Source organism: Pteronotus mesoamericanus, unplaced genomic scaffold, assembly GCF_021234165.1.
Source record: "Pteronotus mesoamericanus isolate MK-2021 breed Mesoamerican mustached bat unplaced genomic scaffold, CSHL_Meso_final contig_657, whole genome shotgun sequence".
Lineage (NCBI taxonomy): Eukaryota > Metazoa > Chordata > Mammalia > Chiroptera > Mormoopidae > Pteronotus > Pteronotus mesoamericanus.
This window is the reverse complement of record NW_026555229.1, coordinates 18,128,494-18,149,161: the sequence shown is the minus strand read 5'-3', so window position 1 is coordinate 18,149,161 and position 20,668 is coordinate 18,128,494. Positions and strand designations below refer to the sequence as shown.

Genomic DNA, 20,668 nt, shown 5'->3' with positions numbered 1-20,668 from the left:
GCTCTCAGGAACGGGACTCGAGGGGTCCCTGCGTGGGAAGCGGCCCATTTGACTAATGAACTGCCATGTAGCACGTGGAGTCCGCAAATCAACGAGCCCCGTTACAACCAAACTCATTCAGATTAATAAAAACGCAGACGGAATCGCCTGAGTAGGCAGCGAGGAGTGTTAATGAGTAACAATGCCAAGCTGGTGTTGGAAATGAGTTTTCAAACGCCGGACTTATTTATATTGGGGCTCTTAGCGCCTTTCTACTGTATGCTCAGAACATTCAGCCTCGCTTCCTCTGAAGGCCCCACTACTGGGAAATGGGCACTTGGTCACCCTGGGGGTCTGCGACGAATGTCCTCTGGGCTGGGGGAGGGGCGGACTGGCCCCAAGAACAATGAGGCTTTTGCCTCCTCTGCATCCTGCGGGCCGGATATCCGTTCAGAAGCCGACTATGGGCCTTCTCTGTGCAAAAGGAGGAAACCTTCTGTCCCCAGGGCTGCCAGGAAGTGGCAGGGAGGTGCCGAGAGAAACTGAGAACAATTATTAGGCAATGGAGAATATAAAGAAATTAATAGACTTCCCAGGCCTTGGAAACCAGAATTCTAACAACACAGGACTGTTTGTTTCCTAATGGAGTACACCCACCACCACCACCACTTCCTAGTGTCTGGATTTGGGTCAGCGGGTCTCCCTGGGCCTCCCTTGTCTTGTCTACGAAGTAGGAGCAGTAACGGTTCACCTGTTAGAAGGCAGGGAGTTAAGCAGATAACTTCTTGGGCATCTTCCACTCCAGGGATTATTGTCCTAAGCAACTCAGGCTTGGTCTTGGCTCCATAGCCACATGCTCGGAGCCCTAACTTATAATGGAAAGGTCTCAGAGAGAGAAACCTAGAGCTGGCAGCATGTCAGAGCCACCAACTACAATGATCACTTGCTGGCAGCCTAAGCTGATGCAGCCCTAAGTTTGTTATTTTGGCTGACATTTAAAAAAAAAGAAATGAAATGAAACTAAATTTGAATACTTTTTTTTTTTTTTACAATTTTTAATTTATTTTTTAGAGAGAGAGCAAGAGAGGGAGAGAAATATCCATGTGGGTGGCTCCCTGGGATCTGGCCCGCAACCCAGGCATGTGCCCTGACCAGGATCCAACCCAGTGGCCCTTCGATTCACAGGCAAGTGCCTAACCCTGAGCCACACCAGCCGAGACTAAATTTGAATGCTTTTAGATGGCTTTGTGCTCCATAGCAGCCTCCTCAAACTTGTATGTGCATACAGGTCATTTAAAGATCTTGTTAAGCCCTGGCTGGTGTGGCTCAGTGGATTGAGTGCCAGCCTGCAAACGAAACGGTCGCTGGTCCCATTCCCCATCAGGGCACATGCCTGGGTTGCAGGCCAGGTCCCCAGTAGGGGGTGCACAAAAGGCAACCACACAATCATGCTTCTCTCCCTCCCCTTCCCCTCTCTCTAAAAATAAATAAAATCTTTGAAAAATAAAACAGATCTTGTTAAAATGTTGATTCTGTTTCACTAGGTCTGAGATTCTGTTGTTTCTAACAAATTCCAAGGCTCTGTCAATCCTGCTGGTCAGTGCACCACATCCTGAGTAGCAAAACTCTACGGCTAACTGTAATTCCCACCACCCTCTAATGTCTAATACCCAGCCAAGGTCACCAGTGATTTTACCTCTCTCACCTCTACAGGCATTTGAGTTTGTAACCCTGCCCACCCAACCCCTTTTTACAGATGTGAAACAGACCAGGTAGAATAAGTAGTTTCTGTGCTATCACTTAGCAAATGAAAGCCTATTTCTCTTTCTGCCACATGGTAATACACCCTGCCTACAAAATAAATGGCTGTACTTCAAGTATCTGTGCTTCTATGAAGAAATTAGGACATTCCAACGCAAGAATGAAATAACAATGGCCAGATTTATTGGATACCAACTGTAGTCCAGGTCCTGTGCTAAGTGCCTCACATGGATTACTTCATTGACCACAATATCTGGATGAAGTAGAAAACATAGCCCCATTTTATAGATAAAGTCACCTCGTTAGGAGAAGTTTTATAACTTGCTTAAGGTCACACAACTAATAAGGACCCAGGGTTTGAACCTAGCAGTCTGTGCGCTTAATTTCTGGCTACCTCAGGCTGGCATGCAAACCTTGGTTGCAATTGTGCTGTTTGGCTGGCAGAGTGAACTTAAATTGTATTGTAAGAAGGCAAAGCAGGCAGTTGACTAAATGATTAAGACTAAAAGGGGTTTTCCACCCCCTTCCGTAATTCCACCATTATAGCTTCATTCCTTTCAATTAACTGCATGAACTACACATAGTCCTCTTGAAAAACGGGTTTGATTCAAGGAAGAGTAGTCCATTAAATATCAATAGGAATCTTGCTGGCTGACAGCAAGGATGGAAACCCAAATGAAGGACTGGGTGAGTCTGAAAGGGATGGGAATATGCCAAAGACAAATACAGATGTCCAGTCCACTCAGGGTCAGCTGAGCTGGAAATGCAAAAGAAACAGGGAATCTTCTCATTCTGTCAGTTCCTGTATTGCATGGATAAAGCTGCTCCATCTGAGTTCTTGTAAATAGAAATTGACTATTCTGGAAAGTCACACATCTCTCTGTCCTAAAATATGGATTGCTTTGGCCTGAATAATCCAACTGGCTTTTTGAATAGTGCTGGAGCTTGAGTTTTCATGCCTTGCCTTGCCTCATAGCTTTCTAATCATCAGGAAACAGCTGGAGATAGTGCTTTCATTCTCCCATTTATTCTCTCATTCTTCAAAGTTTACCTTTATGTGCCAAGCACTGGAGGGAATACAAAGGTGATTTTCCAGAAGAGCTTGGCACTAGGAAGGAAGGCAAGCTGGGAGGCAACCCGCAGAGATAAAATGAATTAAGAGCCATTGTGGACACATATACAAAGTACTTGGAAACAGAGAAAGATTTCAGGCACCTGGGAAGATTCTAAGGAGGAGAAATGCAAGCTGAAAGTGGAATTGGAGTCATAAGGTTTCCAGTGGCGTATCCTCCTCTCTGAGAAGACCCTTCATTGATGGCCCCCAGTAGTTTCCAAATTTAACATTAAAAAATTTGCCATGCTGTAGACTACCTATCATTCTTTAAAGTCAAGTTGCTTTAAAACTTTTTATTCATTCTAACCTATCATACTGGTGAAATAAGTAGCAGTAGAAATATCACACTTTGGAAAAAACTGATCTCCAAGCAACATACTTCAGGGGGGGAAAAAAAAAAACCCACTTCCAAGCAATGGGTCCTGAGCAGCCTGTGGTTCAAGATGAACCAGTTGATCTTAACAAACCTGTTGGGAGGCCTCTCCCTGCTGTTGCTGAATGACTATGACCTATGGACATCTGAACATGCATCTTGATAACAAGACTTTCCAGAGTAATCTGCTGGGGTTTTTTTAAAAATGTTTTATTTATTTAATTTTAGAGAGAGGGGAAAGGAGGGGGAAAGAGAGGGAGAGAAACAGCTATTGGTTGCCTCTCACACGTGCCCCAACCGGGGACTGGCCCGCAACCCAGGAATGTGCACTGACCGGGAATTGAACCGGCAACCCTTTCCTTTGCAGGACAAAGCTCAACCAACTGAGCCACGCCAGTGAGGGTTCTGCTGGGTTCTGAGATGCAAGTTCAGAAAAGGGATTCCTGGTGAAATGCACAAGTCTGCTGATGGTTCCAACCACATGTGGTTCCTGTGCTTCTGGTCTTCAGTGAGAATACAAGCCCTCCTTCCCTGGTGCCACGTTCAATTACGAGTCCCGCAACAGACTTACTTGGGCACTGAATTGTTTAAAAGTCGTTGCCTCCATTCATTGTATTTAGAAGAGGTCTGTTGCCCAAGGTCAACTGCTAAGTGGGTGATGAGGCTGCTTATTTAGGTAAGCGTCTGCCTTCCCTACTTGAAAGCCTGAACATAGTAAGGGTCTTACACATAGTGAGCATTTGGCAATATTTGCTGACTTGGAGCAAATGTGCCATCACTCAACCCCACTTGCATCTCTGGGATGCTGGTTATTCTGTACTAGTTAACTGTCAAAATTCCCACATCCCTGCCAGATCAGAGATGAAAGGGGAAAAGTAGGGGAGACCAGCTTCCTGGCATCCTGGGTCAATGTCACAGAAATCCATGGGCAATCTCTGTGCCTGGAGCTTCCAGCTTTCTGACTATACCACCATCCTCAAATGCAGCTGTCTCCTGTGATCAGCCCAGTAGTTAAACTGATCAGACAATTTTAAAGGAAACTGAGCAGACCAATTTCTATTCACTTTTCAGAGTGAAACAAAATATTTACCCCAAAAACAGTGCACAGAAAGCACCACGTTTTTTTTGTTTGTTTGTTTGTTTGTTTTGTTTTTTGGTTTGGTTCAGTGCTGAGCAGTCAGATAGATTTGGATGGAGGAAAAATGTTCAAATTGGTAATAAAATCACACAGCAAAAGTATAAAAATTAATTCAGAGTGCGAAGAGGAAAAATTAGCTCTTTTCACATAATCTACTTCAAAGCCAATGATTTTCAGTTAATATGGATAAGCAAAGATTCCAAACCATCACTTATGGTCTTTTTACGACCAGCATCTATCAGGTGATGATAACCTGACCAAAGCCAGGTTCCTTTGTCTGAGAGTGGTAGCCTGCAATAGAAATGTGGATGCAGCCTTGACAACAAAGGTAGAATTGCTTCTTAAAGAGAAGGAGGAGGCGAGATAAACTGAATGCAGTGTGAAAAGCCCTTAAAACCAGAGGACTCATGACTCATGATGGGCTCCAGCAGTTTGGACCTTGCTGCTGCAATAACATAAACCTTCTCTTGTTCCAGAGACTCTAGTTCTAATTGTCCTTGAGACTGAAGTACACAGCTTTTGCTGTCCTAAGACAGGCCATTGCAGGGACGTGAAAATTTCATTGATCGAATAAAAGGAGGGCACATTTGCTCCCTTCTTGAAGTCTCAGCTAGCTACCCAGTTATACGCTAAATAGAATCTAACAAATACTTAAGAGTTTTAAAAATGTAATGTTTTGCGCAGATTGCTCTTTGACAATTACATGAAATAGAATATGGTATCTAATTTGCCCAATTGATTTGGGGCAGCTTAATTTCCTCCTGTAGAAGCAAAGGCGGGGTTGCCGTGCTACAGAAATAAGTTTTGTGCAAGAACCCTCAGGTTGGAACACTTGTTCCACAAAGTCTCCTCCACAGAGAGAGGATGCCATCTAGCATGGACTCTGAAGAGCTGCAGCCAGCCCCCAAATGACAAAAGGAAACCTCAGGCTCCACATTTTGTGGTCTAAAATGAGTCCATTGAGGGTGCTAGGCCAGTTCATTTACAGTGCAAACAGTTCCCATGTGCTACAAAGTCAGTGAAGTGGTTATTGGACTATAGAACATTTCCATTACTTAGATCTCGAGCTCCACAGCCCTCTTGTGCTCCAGGAGCCAAACGGGATTCCAATGACTCTCCCTCTCCCCCGGCTGAGTTTGTCCCCTCTGTATTTCGGGGAAAGCAGGGAAGGTTAGCATGTTCTTTTCAAGGACACAGGATATTCATTCCATCAAAGAGCTGGACCTTAACTCATTTAACTAGTCATCTACTGATGAACATTTTTATTATTATCAATCTTTGGCCATAACAATAAGACAATGATTTTTTATTTTATTTTAACTTTTGTTATTGATTTGAGAGAGAGAGAGATTTGTTGTTCCATTTATTTATGCATTTATTGGTTGCTTCTTGTATGTGTCCTGACCAGGAATTGAACACACAACCTTAATGTATCAGGGCGATGCTCTAACCAACTGAACTACCTGGCCAAGGCAAGACAATGATTTTTTAAAGAATTAATGAGCATATTTTTTGTCTTGTACCTTTTAAATTTACATACAATAAAATAAAATTCGCTCTTTTTGGTGTTTAGTTAGATGAATTTAGACAAATGCATATACTTGTGTAACCACCAACACAACCAAAATATAGAACACTTTCATCAACTCCTGATTTTTTTCATTTTCTAAAAAAAAAACCCCTGAGTTTCTGAGAAAAGTTAAACAGAACCAACATATAACTCAACAATTCCATTCTTATATACCAAAAAAAATTAAAAACAAATGTGCACACAAAAACTTGTACACAGACATTTATAGAAGCACTTTCAGAATAATCAAAAGGTGGAAATGATTCTAATGTTCATCAGTAGATTAATAGATAAGTAGATTGTGGCCTATCCATATTATGGAATATTATTCAGCCATAAAGAAGAATGAAATAGCAATCCATGCTACAAGGTGCATGAACTTCAGAAACATTTTTCTCAGTGAAAGAGGCCAGAGACAAAAGGACAAACGTTATATTATTCTAATTATATGAAATATACAGAAAATTCATTGAGGCAAAAACACAGATTGGTGACTGCTCCGGGTTTGGAGCAGGGTGAATGGGGGCGGAACTGATTCAAGGGTATGGGGTTTATTTTGGGGTGATGAAAGTGTTTTGGAACTAGATAAATGCGGTGGTTCCCCAACCTGTGAATATACTAAATGTCACTGACCTGCTCACTTTAAAATGGTTAATTTTATGTTCTGCGAATTTTACCTCAATAAAAATTAAAATTTTAATCCAAGTAATAATTGAGAAATACTTTAATTAGACCAAGTGATGAATAATTATTAATGTGCTAACAATTTACAAGTTTCAAAGTGCTTTCACCTATCTGATTAGTAGGTAGTTATTATTTTTTTGTTCCATTTTTATTTTTAAATTTCTTACTTATTGATTAGATAGAGAGGAATGGGGGATGGGAGACAGATACATCAACTTGTTGCTCCACTTACTGATGCATTCATTGGTTGCTTCTTGTATGTGCCCCGATGGGAGATCAAACCCATAAACGCGGTGTATCAGGACAATAATCTAACCAACTCAGTTACCCAGCCAGGGCTCATAGATAGGTATTATTTCAATTTTATAGATAAGGAAATTACAGGCCAGAGAAATAAAAGGGTGCATGACCAAAAAGTTGCAGAGTTGGAACTCCAAGGTGAGTCCTAGATTCCACTCTACTGCATGGTCTTCTAGCATGATAGAAACGTTGTAGCGTTTTTACCAAATGGCACTGATCTTGCAGAAGGAGAAAATATTGGCAGGAAGCCTAGAGTCCAGGGGCACAGATGAATGGACAGAAGGAAAGGCAGAGGAGAAGGGGAAGAGAAACCAACAAACAGAGGACCCCAGCATTAGCATGGACAAAATCACGACACTAGTGGACAATAGGCAAACAGGCTCGAGGATGGAGTGGGACTCCACCAAGGAAGGGAGGCTTTGAGCCACGCTAACCGCTTCCATTAGGTAATTCTGAGGGAGGAGCTTTGCCACCCGACTGACCAGACCCTGCTCCTCAAGCTCCCTTCCTGCTGCCCTCTCATCCTCCCTCTCTGCTGTCATTTGGTCCACTTGGAAGGCACCAAAGACAAAATGAAACCTGAACAGCGTCTTTGTTTTCAGCACAACCTCTCACCCCATGTCTACTCAACCTCTCTCCCTTCCGTCCCCCCCAGCATCTTTCCCGCTGCCCACCCCCGCCCCGCACCTCTCCCCCTGGCTCCCAGCATCTGACTTGGGAGAACACCATATGGAGCGTCCTTGATCTTGCCTTTCTTTCCCCACCCCAGCCCTCCTCCTCCAACCGCCCCCCGCCCCCGCACCCCTGGCTTTTCCCTAAGAGAGATTAATTCCCAGCCACCACCCTTCCCTGATGAAGACATCCTTTTCAAGTGTTACGCAGCACAGTTTAACCCCTCTTTATTCCCAGCTTCTCCGTTCCAGAGTAGGACTTCGGCTTGATTTCAAGTAACTGAAAGCCCCTCAAAGTGTTTTCCCAAAATAAAAGAGCCTCTTCCCCTTCAGATGAATTTTTCCTCCATCCCTCCCACCACAACAAGAACAAAAATACTGCTTGCCTGAAGAGTCTGTGTCTCCTTTTCATCACCAAATTTCAGAAATATCGGCACCAGGTCACCAAGCACTTAACCTATAGGCTATACCTTACCCTTTTCAGAGCGTTTGTATGGGCTCCATCCCCCTGTCCTGTTAAGGCTGGCTCAGTGGGGGGCCCCCAGTTGTGTGTGAGGAGAAGCTGGGCCCAGGTCCCCATGTTGTTTGCCCTGGAAAGAGGAAGAACTCAGCAAAACCCAGAGTGATGTTTGCCATCTCTAATTGTAGCCCCAGCTACCAGAACGTTAACTTGTGGTTCCAGGGAGGTATTTTCCTAATCATCATAAAAAGTAGCATATATCTTTTCATTTGCCTTTCCCTCAACGAGGCCCAGAAATTCTTCTCCCAAACTCAAAAGGGAGAATTTCAGTTATTTCCTACTGTTTTGGTAATGAGGACAAGGTCAGTTTTGTTTTTTTTTTTTCTCTTTAGGGAAACAATTTGTGTTCTTGTTGTGACAGCTAGAGAAAACTGAATAGAAAGATATTTTTTCCAGAATGAGTGTGCAAAGAACGTTGGCTACCATGTCAGCCACTGTTTATTCATTCTTTTGCCAAACTATTTCTGACCAAGTCGGTATAAGCCAGGCACTAGCCTAGCCCCTGGGGCCACAGAGATGAATGAGACATGACCTCAACCCTCCAGAAGTTCACAGTATGCTTAAGGCCCAGACAAGGCGAAAGGAAATTCCATTGTGACATGACACGGACAATGAGAATGAGAAAGGCCCAATGCTTTCTAGGCATGCAAGAGGGTCTCTAACCGGGACGGACAGAGGGGTGGTCAGGGACTGCTTGACAGAACAGAGCTGATATTGGTGATCAAACGCCAGTCATGGTTTATCTGTCTTGGGATGCAGAAATGGAGGGCTCTGTGCGTCCTCCCAGAAGTTTTGGCTGTGGGCCGAGATTAGCTGAAGGCCACTCACTCCACAATTCTCAACAGGCCACAGGAAGGGTCACATACGAAATTCCCTCTGGGCCTCTTGGCCTGAGATTCTAGGGGATTTCATTCCTGTTCAGGCAAGGGAAGTTAGCCTTTAGACAGGCATCAGCAGACCAGGAGACGAACGCGTCCGCTCGGAGAGTTCCTGGTTCTACTGTCCCTGAGCCGATGAATCCCTGTGTGTCTTGAGGAAAGCTCTGTAACCATCTTGTTTGAAAAAGAAGTGATAAGCAGTAACACTTCCTCTCCAGTGGTCAAAGGACCTGACAACTGGGTTGCTGTGTTGGGCCCCTGGCTGGTGGGAGGAGACAGCAATGCTTTGCTGAACACGCCTAAAGTGCCGACGGGGAGAATGACTGTGGAATAATCGAGACTTATGGAGATAACAATTACAAAACATCCTAGCGCGCTTTACATTGAGGGAAAAGGCAAAAAGATACCTATAAGGAAGCACATTCTTAAAAGGAAAATTAAACCACGTATTAAAAGAAAACATTTAAAAACGTAGACAGAAGTTAATACAGTAGAAGAGACCTTTTTTCCAAAACTGTGCCAGCTATTGGACACCCAGTGACAAAAAAACGAAATTCACATCCATCTTAGAAATGGTCAAGATTTCTTTCTAATCACAGCTAAAACTCGTTTCAGTTAGACAAGGGCCTGACAAGCATCTTACCATTGTGGTTATCCTTATTACTCAAAGTTGGCTAAAATAAGGTTTCAAAAAAACCACTCAAAAAAAATAAGGTTTCCTGAGTAAGAGCCTACTGCACGAGCTTTAAGGCGAAGACTGGGCTGCGGAGAGCAAGTGGGTAGGTACCTGGCGTCTTCCCTCTCCTTGACTTCATGTCCCTCTAGCTTCCAGAAGAGCATAACCTGAGCCTCCTTGCAAATCAGTACTTGAGCAAAAGCCTCATCCTTCACTCCTGAATGAAAGGGGGAAGAACTTCATCACTTGGAGAGAAAGAAGATGTATTCAAAGCCTTTGTCAGCTGTTTGAAAAAGTAGCCTGTCTGCTTGGGCGCAAAATTATAACGAATATCTACCTAATCCTAGTGAGGGCCAGCTAAGTTTTTTGCATGTTGTCTCCCTTCCCACAGCTAATGCTTTGAGGTAGATGCTATGATTGTTCTAAGTTTACTGATAGATGTGGAAATTGAGGTGGAGAAAAGCAACCGGTCCAGCTATGAGGGAGTCATGATGCCCTAGGTACGTGCCCTACCCTCCAAAACTGTAGCGACAGACCAGGAGTTTGGTTCCATGTCCTGGTGGCTCCAGGGCCATGCCATTAGCCATTAGGGCAGTGTTTTGTTGTTGTTGTTGTTTGTTTTATTTTGTGTTTTAACCGGGGTGATTTTTTCCCCAGGGGACACTTGGCAATGTCTGAAGACTCTTCTGGTTGGGAGAACTAAGTGGCTGCCTTCTTCCCACAAGCTCGGCAGGAGGAAAAGGGAGGACAGAGTGGGCGACACCAGGCAGGTCCGCAGGACGGTGAACCGGAATTGCAGGGTCCCAACCCACTAGGACTGTTCAGACAAAAGAGCAGAGGGTCCGAGTGTATCCAAGGAGAGCAACTTACACAGCGAATAATATGTAGGTGATATGCAGACTCAACCAACTGGGTTGGTAACGCAATGACTGGGGTTTAGAAAATACCCACGTGGAGTCTACCACTTGTCACATTTAAGGCCACTGTGAGGGGTTTTTTTTTAATCTGTTTAATGAGTTTGCTCCAAAGTACCATGCTCACTCAAGGACTTGGTTTTACTAAAGCAACAGAAAATAAGTTTTGAATCTGTCCCCGTTCTCCCAATTTTGGGAAGGGAGGACAAAATGGAAGCCCACACACCATTCCAAAGGTTTTCAGGACACTCAAACTGTGGCGTGGCTGACCCTCTTAGCTTGTTAATAGACTAAAATTGCACTGAAGTTAATTCCATTTCATTCAGAAGCCCAAGTAGGAAAGAGATCCCTTTAAGAAACAGCTATGAACAGTCATTTATACAGGTTAACAACAACAGCAACAACAAAAAAACAGTAGCAAACACAGAAACGACTATCTAGCTCCCCACCTGAATTAGACCTTTCTAGGTTGGGGTAAAAATTAGAGACAAAATCTTACTGTTGTATTCAGCTACTCAAAAACCACAATGTGAATCTCCCCCTCACAATACGGGCGGAGGGACCCAACCAAAACGCGGCAAGGCTGTGGCCCTCCCCGCCCCGGCTCCAGCTCAGGCCACGCCCCCAGCTCAGGCCCCGCCCCCTCACGGCGAGGCCCCGCCCCGCCCCTTCCGGGCCCGCCCCCAGGCCCCGCCTCCTCTGCTCCGCGGTCTTCCTCGCGGCTCCTGTGTGCTCTGAAGATGGCGGCCACGGTGGGAAGGTTGCTGCGGGCTACGGTGAGTGGCTGCCAGCTGGGAACAAGTGCGGAGGCACTGTGGTGGCTCCGAGAACGTGCCTTCCAGACAAAGTCCCGCTCTTTTGTGGTCCGGGGGATATTTCGCTCTTCTTGGAAGGCATCAGCGGGTAACGGACCCAGGGGCCTCCTCCTCCAGGGAAAGCTCCTTGCGCTTGCGCAGAACCGCCTTTCTCTTGCCCTCTCCTCGTGGTCCCCTCCCCTAATGCATCCTCGCTCGAAGTCGGAGGTCCCCAGACCACTCTCCACCTGAGCACATGGTCCTGGTCCTGGAAGGGGGCGATATGCCTCGGGTCCCGTTTCTGAAACAGACTCTATGACCTTGGAAAGTGACTTCGCCTTTTCGAATCTCAGTTCACTGTCCTTAAGATGGAAAGAATGATGCCTCCATCAAGGTGAGGCTGGGAGCATCCGCTAACTGCTGGATGGAAACCAAAGTGCTAAAACGCAAAAGACACTTTTCTCTTCCCACGCCCCTGGGCTGCTCCCACGCTGCTTTTCCGGCAAAGCCTGGTACCCTCGTGCTACCCACCCACCCCACCCCCCTTTCCCTTGGCGGGGGGCAACGCAGGTTCTTTTTCCTGAGTCATGCTGGGCAGTAAAATTGAGCAAACATTTCCCTTGAGTCCCATCCAAACTTTCCTAGAGGCTGAACTTTGCTCTACATGTTTGCTCGTCTGTGGGGCTAGAAAGGCCTTGTCTTTTCTAAGTAAAACCTTGACATGATAGATTCTCAGCATATCGTCCTGGCAAAGAGGCTTAAATTCACGGGGCCTGCCCAAGTCCCCCTGGTTTTTGAACTCTCTGTGTTGCTTTTAAGAGCATGGAGTCTTTGTTTATGACAGCACCCTCCCCGGTGTTTTGTTTTTCTTTTAATTTTTATATATTTAAATAAAATTATATTTAAGATGTACAACATGATGATTTGATATGCATATACTTAATGAAATAATTACTACAGTCAAACTAATTAACATCTCTCTTCACATGTTTTGTGTGTGTGCGTGTGATGAGCGCACCTGAAACCTGCTCTCCCTGCATATTCCCAACGTTCAGTATAGTATTATTCAGTATAGTCATCATGCTCGGCATTAGCCCTCTAGACTTATTCATCCTACGTAACTGCAGCTTTGTACCCATGACCAACATGTCTTGCATTCTTGTGGGAGAAGGAAGTAGAAGGGAATGTTAACATGGAGACCCAATCCATGCTCTTGAGAGTTTTTGGTTTGGTCTTTGGTTCGTAGGAACAAGGACAGCTGAGGCCACCATTGGCCTGTGCCCTCTCAGCAGGGCCAGCCTTTAGCCACTATTCTGAGACAACTTCCTAATATAAGCTGTTTCTCTTCCCAGGTTGCCCGACACGTGAGCGCCATTCCTTGGGGCACCTCTGCCTCTGCAGCCCTTAGACCTGCTGCTCCTCGAAGAACAGGCGTGACAAACGTGTTGTGGTCAGCTTCCAGCCAAGCAAAATGTGCCTTTAGCACCAGTAAGTGTTATGCCTTGTGTTGACCCAGGTAATGAATGGAAACAAGAGTCATCCTCCCCGGACAGGGGCTCTGAACCCTGGCTGTACATTAGACTCACCAGGGGAGCTTTTAAAAACATACCCTGCCCTGTTCCCAGCCCAGACAAAGTAAGTCACTCTGTGGAGTGAGGTCAGGATATCAGTGTTTTTAAAAATCTCTCAAAGTGATTTTGCCCTGGCTGGTGTGGCTCAGTGGATTGAGTACCGGCCTGCAAACTGAAAGGTCACTGGTTCAATTCCCAGTCAGGGCACATGCCTGGGTTGCAGGCCAGGTCCCCAGTAGGGGGCGCACTAGAGGCAACAGATTGGTGTTTCCCTCTTGTTCTCCCTCCCTTCCTCTCTCTAAAAATAAAAACAAATCTTTAAAAACATCAATTAATTAAATCTCACCAAGTGATGCTAATGTGCAGCCAGGGTCAAGAATCACTGAGGCAAACTGCCTTTGTGTCCATTTCCTTGTTGGTTACCACAGGTTTGAATCCCAGTCAGGGAACATGGTGGGCGGGGTGGGGGGTGACTGAGATGCCTTCTGAGGCAGGGACGGGTGTGTGGTCAGTGGGAGTGGCAGGCAGCCTGTCAGGAACTGAGGCTTTTGCATTCAAATCTGTGTGCAGGCTCCAGTTGCCCATGTTAGTCTGTGGACTTCTCCATAGCTGTTTCTTGTGATTTACGCTCCATTTTCTGGAATGTGGGCTTTGCAAAGATAAGCCTCAGATAATGAGTAGTATTTGAAAATGCCCCCTTTAGATTTGTCTAATATTTGAAAAAGCTTGTAATGGTCTGGGGGCTATACTTTAGCAAAGCCTTTGTGTACAGGTGAAATGTTCTAAAACAGGGGTCCCCAGCCTCCGCGCTGTGGCCTGGTACCAGTCCGGGCCTGTTAGGAACGGGGCCGCACAGCAGGTGGTGAGCTTGAATGTAATACACTGGAATCATCCCAAGACCCTCCCCACCACCGACCGTGGAAAAGTTATCTTCCACGAAACCTGTCCCTGGTACCAAAAAGATTGGGGACCAGTGTTCTAAAAAGTTTTCCAATTTTACCACTGAGGAGCATTACAAATTTTCTAATAGTAATTTGATGCCCCAGATTTAAAACTTTGTTATCTATTTCAAATTCTCATTTCCAGCAGCTCCTGAGGCCCAGGCACTTTGACGTGTGTTCTCTTCTGTCTCTTGATCTCCTTTGTCCCTCATTCCTAGATAGAAGCAAGCCCTCTCCAGTTCTGACACAGCCCTTGAATTCTTTTCATTCTTCCTGGTCTTCTGCCACTCCCTTCCCTCCATACTTCTCACTCAGATAACGAAGGAGTCCCCTCCCCTGCCAGACTAATCTTCCTAAGAACAGCCAGCTTATCTTCCGTCTCCAACTGGAAAAATTGAAAACGTCCAGTAACTCCTTTATCTCTTCTTTTAAGAACAAACTCTTCCTGATATTTCAGGGCCCTAATAGCATGGCCTTCAGCCATTCTTGCTTTGTCTACCACTCTTCATCCTTCCGCCATACCTGCTCTCTCTGTTCTGTGACACTGTGCCACGGGCCAGACCCCACACTTGCCCTCTTCCTTCCTCCATGCCATTGGCCCTGTCCCATCGGGGCTTGGCAAACTCTGAACCATATTTAGGCGCCATACCCAGTCGCACGTCACCCCTACCATCTTTGACCATCTTTTTAGTTTGCCATAGCAGTTTTCAACTGGATTTGTGTGCAATCTAGAACTATGGGAGGAAAAAAATTTATATGAGACAGAGTTAAACTGAATCTTTTAGTTAATTTATATTAGTAATTAATTATTGTGAGAATTTTAAATAAAATCAACTAGCCGCTTGCATTAGCAAATGATGAACTTAGATGCCTTCGGGGGGTTTTCAGGTTCCTCATACCACGCTCCTGCCGTGACCCAGCACGCGCCCTACTTTAAGGGTACAGCCGTTGTCAACGGGGAGTTCAAAGAACTGAGCCTTGATGACTTCAAGGGGAAATACTTGGTGCTTTTCTTCTACCCTTTGGATTTGTAAGTGTCATTTCTGTGATACTTTACTGTCACTCTGAGAGCAAGCAAAGCTCCCTGCCTGCATGCTGACATTGCCTGTCTCTAGGTAGGCTTCTTGTCAAGGAGGTTCTTTCTGAGCCTTTCTCGCTGATGGCCTTGTAGATACAGGTTGCATCAGTAGCTAATTTTCAAGTAACAAATTTAGAGGATGGCGAGGCGTTTTTTTTAAATGCAGTGGGGTTTCCGTGGGCTGCCTGGTGGGCTCAGGAGCAGCAGCCCCTGCGGGTTGGTCTGGGGGCAGTTTTCACTGGTCTGGAAGAAAGTGAGAAAAGCACAGGTGATAAACGGCGTTTTCTCATAAAACCACTTTATTTAATTAAAATTGTTCTTCATTCTTAGAATCTGCCTCCCACCCCTTCGCCCCCATTTTTGGACATGGTTCTTAAACAGAAAGATGTGTCCAATAAGGATGGTTAGCCATTTTGCCTTTTTACCTTTAGGCAAATTAAACTAGTTTTTAGACTCTTGTTCATATTTTAAATCTTTGTTTTTAAATTCTCTGATGAGAATTTCTGCCCTTTTTCTCTAGCACTTTTGTGTGTCCTACGGAAATTATTGCTTTTAGTGACAAAGCCAACGAGTTCCGTGATGTGAACTGTGAAGTTGTCGCCGTTTCTGTGGATTCCCACTTCAGCCACCTGGCCTGGATCAACACACCGAGGAAGGTCCGAACGTCGTTCGTCCTGCCATTGCTCCTAGGATCTTAAAAACAGAAAAGATCCCATCAAAGACTAACCTGGAAGTTGTTAAAACACGACGTGTCTGAAATGGGCTGTTTGTAGGTTCTCACCTACTGGCAAAGTCTATTGCCTGTGTCCACATCTCCCTTGGCATTGCATGCATATTACCTCCACTGCGCTTGTGTTTTCCAAGGCATACAGTGACGGAGAGCTGGCTCAGCAGGGCGCGGGGACAGCGGAGGCTGTCGCCTGTGACTTGTAGATCCCATGCCCTCTGCATGGCTTGTGGGATGGTGGGTAGGTTCTCTGACCTCACTGTTCTGCATGATTGGTATTTTTGTCTAAAAACTTGCTTGGGAGAATCAAAATTTTTAGTTAAGAAGCTGGACTATCAATAATAAATTGTTCAGCTTTTTTTTAATACCTTTCCATTTTTATGCTTCAGAAATTAATCTTCAACTATTGTACATACTTTAGGAATTAGAAAAAGAAAGGTCTGTAGTATTAGCTGGGTTTAAATCCTGCTTCTGTATCTTTATAGCTGTGACCTAAAGCAAGTTACTTAACTTTTGTCTGTCTCAGTTTCCTCATCTTTGAAGAGGTGGTGATAATAGTATCAATTCCAGGATAGTTGGGAAGCGGAAGTAAGTTAACAGAGCTGAGAGCAGGGCCTGGCCCATTGTTGGTGCTCGGTTCTGCTGCCTGTTGCTGTTGTTGCTGGTCTCAGGCGTCGTGTTACCAGGCCAAGAGCGCTGTGAGGGCACCCACCTAACAACGAGTCTGTTTGCATTTTTATTAGAATGGCGGTTTGGGCCACATGAACATCGCACTGTTGTCAGATTTGACTAAACAGATTTCCAGAGACTATGGCGTGCTGTTAGAAGGTCCTGGTCTTGCACTAAGGTAAGATCCTGTTCCTTAGAAACTTAAAACTGCTTTTCATGTTTAGCATCATCCCACTTCTTAGGGAATTTATAGAGATATTTGTAGAGACCTTGGTAAAGCATTCTGAAAACCAAAAGTCCTTAATTTTAGCTTTTTAATAAGCACCAACGAATGCCTCTTAGGAGGGTTGGCATTCTCTCAGAACCGGCCTAGACATGTGTGCCCCCCGCACCACCCTGTGTCTGAAGAAGGATAGTGTGTCTTGATGGTCACACCGCTGTACTCTTCCCGTCTGAGCTGCTTTTGGGGGGGGCACATTCCTGGCGTGTTTGGAGGAGGGGGACCGGTGGGGCAGGAGTCAGTATCCTGGAATGGGTGAGCTCTCACAAAGCCCTGGAATCAAAAACAGCCAGAGTATGTTTGTGTTTGTTTTTTTTTAAACTCGACTCCTTGTGCTGGCTGGTGTAGCTCAGTGGATTGAGAGCCAGCCTGGGAACCAAAAGATCGCTGGTTCGATTCCCAGACAGGGCACATGCCTGGGTTGTGGGCCAGGTCCCCGATTGGAGGAGTACAAGAGACAACCAATCGATGTATCTTTCACACGTCAATGTTTCTCTGCCTCTCTTTCTTCCTCCCATGCCCTCTCTCTGAAAATAAATAAATAAATAAAATCTTTAAAAAAAACGACTCAGCTCCTTAGTAACTGTATAACTTTGGGCAAGTTATTTAACATCTTTGAGTCCCAGTTTTTTCATAACTAAAATGAGAATGTGCCTCCCAGGTTGCTTGTGAAGACTAAGCAAGATGAGGCCACTGAAGGTTTTAGCACAGGTCCTGGCAGCTGTTACAACCCCTGTCTCAGAATGTCATTTCTGTCCTCGTTCATTCTGTGGTTAGATCTGCACTCCTGTGAGTGGGGAAGCTTGCTTTCTGTCTTTAGCAGTCTTCCATGAAAACGCAACTTCCGGGGAGGGAGGAGAGCTTCCCTTAGGGCTGGCATCTTGGTGGCCGCTGAGTGAAGGAGAGTGTGGGTGGAACTTCACCACCAGGAAGCAGGCGAGGACCCCACTTCGCTGTGGCTCTCCCGCGCTACCTGGTAGCTGATCTCTGACCGGGTCTCCTTTTGCATCACACCTGGAATTTTAGCTCTGGGAGCCACCTTGGAACTTGGGCCTCTTTTACTCCAAGGATTACTGTCTTTCTTTACTAAAGTAAAACGCAGCTCTGATGGAGTTGGCAAGGGGAGGAGAAACAGAACTGGCTTTTTCCTTCCTGGATCCTTCCTGTCGGGTCTTGTAATTCTGCAGTTACTTCCCTGCTGGTTTCAGTTAGGATTGACAAGGGAGAGGAGCCAAGTCTGGCTTGTAAGATAAGGCTTTCTGGAGTCCGTGGGCCCCGCTCCATCCTTGCTCCAGGTCTGTACAGCCCCATGGACTCCAGCGGGGCTCACCTCCCGGAGCCTCAGAGCCTAGGCCTCCAGGGACCAGGCCCAGGGAGGGAGGAGCACCTTTCTACCTTGTGAGTTTTCTCTAACTCACCTTTTCCCAGAGTGATTAACACTTGGAATGCCACACCTTTTGAAGATAGACGGTTAAAACCTGTGCCTTACCCATATCTGCACATGTCATAGTGATACCAACACTGAAGAGGAACACAGACCACGGGGCAGGTCATCGCATTGCACAGCTGCCAAGTGATAAACAGTGATGGGCTTGGTTCTTCCTTTATTTATGTATTTGATTTTAAATTTTTATTGAATTTATTGGCTGACATTAGTGAATAAAATAGAAGTTTCCGGTGGGTTCTTCCTTTAGATTTCTGCTCTGTATAGACCGCTTTCTGCAAAGATTTTTCCCACGGGATTCCTTCCCGTTCCTCTCCTCCCCCCCCCCCCATTTACCCAAGAATTCACTCATTTCATAAGTATTTACTGAATACAGATAAAATACATCTGTGTCCCTTCCCATTTGCCTGTGGTTTCTTGCCAAGAGCTGATACAGCAGCCCAGAGAATGCTGGCTGCATCACTAATAAGGAAAGAAGTCTCTGCTCTCCGTGACTTTTAGATACTGCGTGACATTCAGGCCACATTTGCCTGTTTTCCATGGCGGCCTGGTCCAGTCCTGCCTAACAATGAAAACTTTGTTTTTAAGCATATGACAGCACTCAGTAAATGCTTTATTAGGGAGCATTAAAGACAGAAGAGGGTAGAAGTTAGAGTCTTTCTCGTTCTGGCACTGCTGAGACGCTAATGGGGACACCTTGTGATGCAGAGGTCTCTTCATCATTGACCCCAATGGAGTCATCAAGCACCTGAGTATCAATGACCTCCCAGTGGGCCGAAGCGTGGAGGAGACCCTCCGCCTGGTAAAGGCGTTCCAGTTCGTGGAAGTCCATGGAGAAGTGTGCCCAGCCAATTGGACCCCGGACTCTCCTACAGTAGGTTTCCTTTTCAAAAGCCCTGGGGTCCCCCCTGCCTCAGGGCTGTGGGCTGGGAGAGCCACCTAAAGAGTCCGCCCTTGGGGCAGGGCTGCTGATGGTGTGTGAATGGGTGAAGCTGCTGAGGTGGTACCAGGAGTTAGGCAAGCCGTTAATGTAACTTTCATCCATGTATTTAAAAGGAAACAGACTAGCCTTTAAGAAGTTAAAGAACTTCAGGGTAAAAATTACGAGCTTTCAACTGACTTTTGAAACTATTATCTTAAAGTCAGTTAACTAATTAAATGTTTGTATTTTCAGATCAAGCCACACCCAACTGCTTCCAAAGAATACTTTGAGAAGGTCAATCAGTAGATCATCCCACGGGTACCTCCAGCTTCTCAAAAGAACCACATTTGGAACTCACTTTTACCATTTCAAAGATGACTGTGTATAGAAGGCAAAAAAGCAATTATGCTTGTTGTATTCATAAATGTTTGTCTTTGTAACATTGGCTAATGCTTTTTAAACAGTTACTAACACGAGTCCTTCCTTGCTAACTTCTTGATGGCTAGCTATTTATGGACTGCCTAGTTCACCTGTTACTTTGATCATGTCTTCAATGGAAAATACTCTTAAGCTTACTTGAAGCTTTGTGTCCACCAGTGTCATACAAGTATCAAAAGCCTCTGATCAAGGGTCCTGAAATTTTCTTCATGAATTTCTTTGTGTTAAACTGAATTTTCTTTTAAGGTAACAAAAGATGATAGTTTTAAGTTGTTAGCATCAGCAGTCTAATTTAAATTTAACTCTTGGATTGGAGATATATATGATGAAACAAATGTGAATCATGTTTTTAAAAAATCACAGTGGCAAAGTGACTTAACTGATCATGCATGTTCCTCATCCCTGAGATTTGTAGTTCATATAATTATTTTACTTATTTTTTTGTTAGCCGACTTGGTGTCTGCATATATTTCTAAAGATCAGTTGAAGGTAATTATAGAGGATATTTATTGAATTGAATTGCATTTTGAAATCAATGTAATGATGTTTTCTGAAGACCTCAATGTAAAGTATATCATTAAAAAATAAACATTTAAAAATATTTGCATTGTTAACACCATGAATCGTTGGTTCAGGTCTAGCCTTGTGGGGTCTAGTCTTCCTTTCGACTATATCCACAAACTGTTATTGAGCTTTTAACTTAACTCGGGGCCCACAAAGACGACTAGGACAGTGGTGCCGCACCCAAGGAACTCAGGGGGCAAGAGAAGCGGGAGCATTTATTCTCTATTTCAGTAAACCCTTGAGTGCCTACTGCGTGCCAGGTGCTGTTGTGGAGGCACAGGAGTGACCAAAAAGTGACAGACCTTTTCCTTCATGCATTTACATTCTAGAGGGGAAACAGTGCAACAACACATGGAATGTTTGGAAGGGAGACAGCGGGCGAGGTGCAGGTGTGCCCGGTGGGGTTGTCAGGGAAGGTCTCTGGGAGGAGCGGTCTCTCCAGGTCTGTTTTCCCGACTGTGAAATGAGGGCAGCAGTTGTGCCCGTGTCAGGGTTATGATGAGGCTCAAACGAAATCACGTGTACAGAGTGGGGGGGGTGAGAACGTACCAGGCAAAGGCCTGAAGCAAAGGTTTTGGTGGGGATGGAGACTTGGAGGGCCATGTGCCTGCACAGAGCAGTGAAGGAGGGCAATGGTAGTGAGCCCAGAGTGCCGCGGGGCA

At 45.2% G+C, this 20,668-nt stretch overlaps 1 protein-coding gene across 1 annotated transcript; it reads left to right on the top strand.

Moving 5' to 3' along the window:
* The first annotated feature begins 11,263 nt into the window (after positions 1-11,263).
* On the top strand, positions 11,264-20,034 carry PRDX3 (peroxiredoxin 3). Its single transcript, XM_054581595.1, has 7 exons — positions 11,264-11,354; positions 12,725-12,860; positions 14,773-14,914; positions 15,483-15,618; positions 16,433-16,536; positions 18,791-18,956; positions 19,257-20,034. The coding sequence occupies exons 1-7, from the start codon at positions 11,319-11,321 to the stop codon at positions 19,308-19,310; spliced, it is 774 nt and encodes a 257-aa protein (XP_054437570.1). The 5' UTR covers positions 11,264-11,318; the 3' UTR covers positions 19,311-20,034.
* The last annotated feature ends 634 nt before the right edge of the window (positions 20,035-20,668 follow it).

Excerpts from the sequence above, each read along its gene's own strand:
- PRDX3 (XM_054581595.1), top strand. The coding sequence starts at position 11,319 with ATGGCGGCCACGGTGGGAAGGTTGCTGCGGGCTACG. Across the intron at positions 11,355-12,724 it reads GAAGGTTGCTGCGGGCTACG|GTTGCCCGACACGTGAGCGC; the intron begins GTGAGTGGCTGC and ends TTCTCTTCCCAG. Across the intron at positions 16,537-18,790 it reads GGTCCTGGTCTTGCACTAAG|AGGTCTCTTCATCATTGACC; the intron begins GTAAGATCCTGT and ends CTTGTGATGCAG.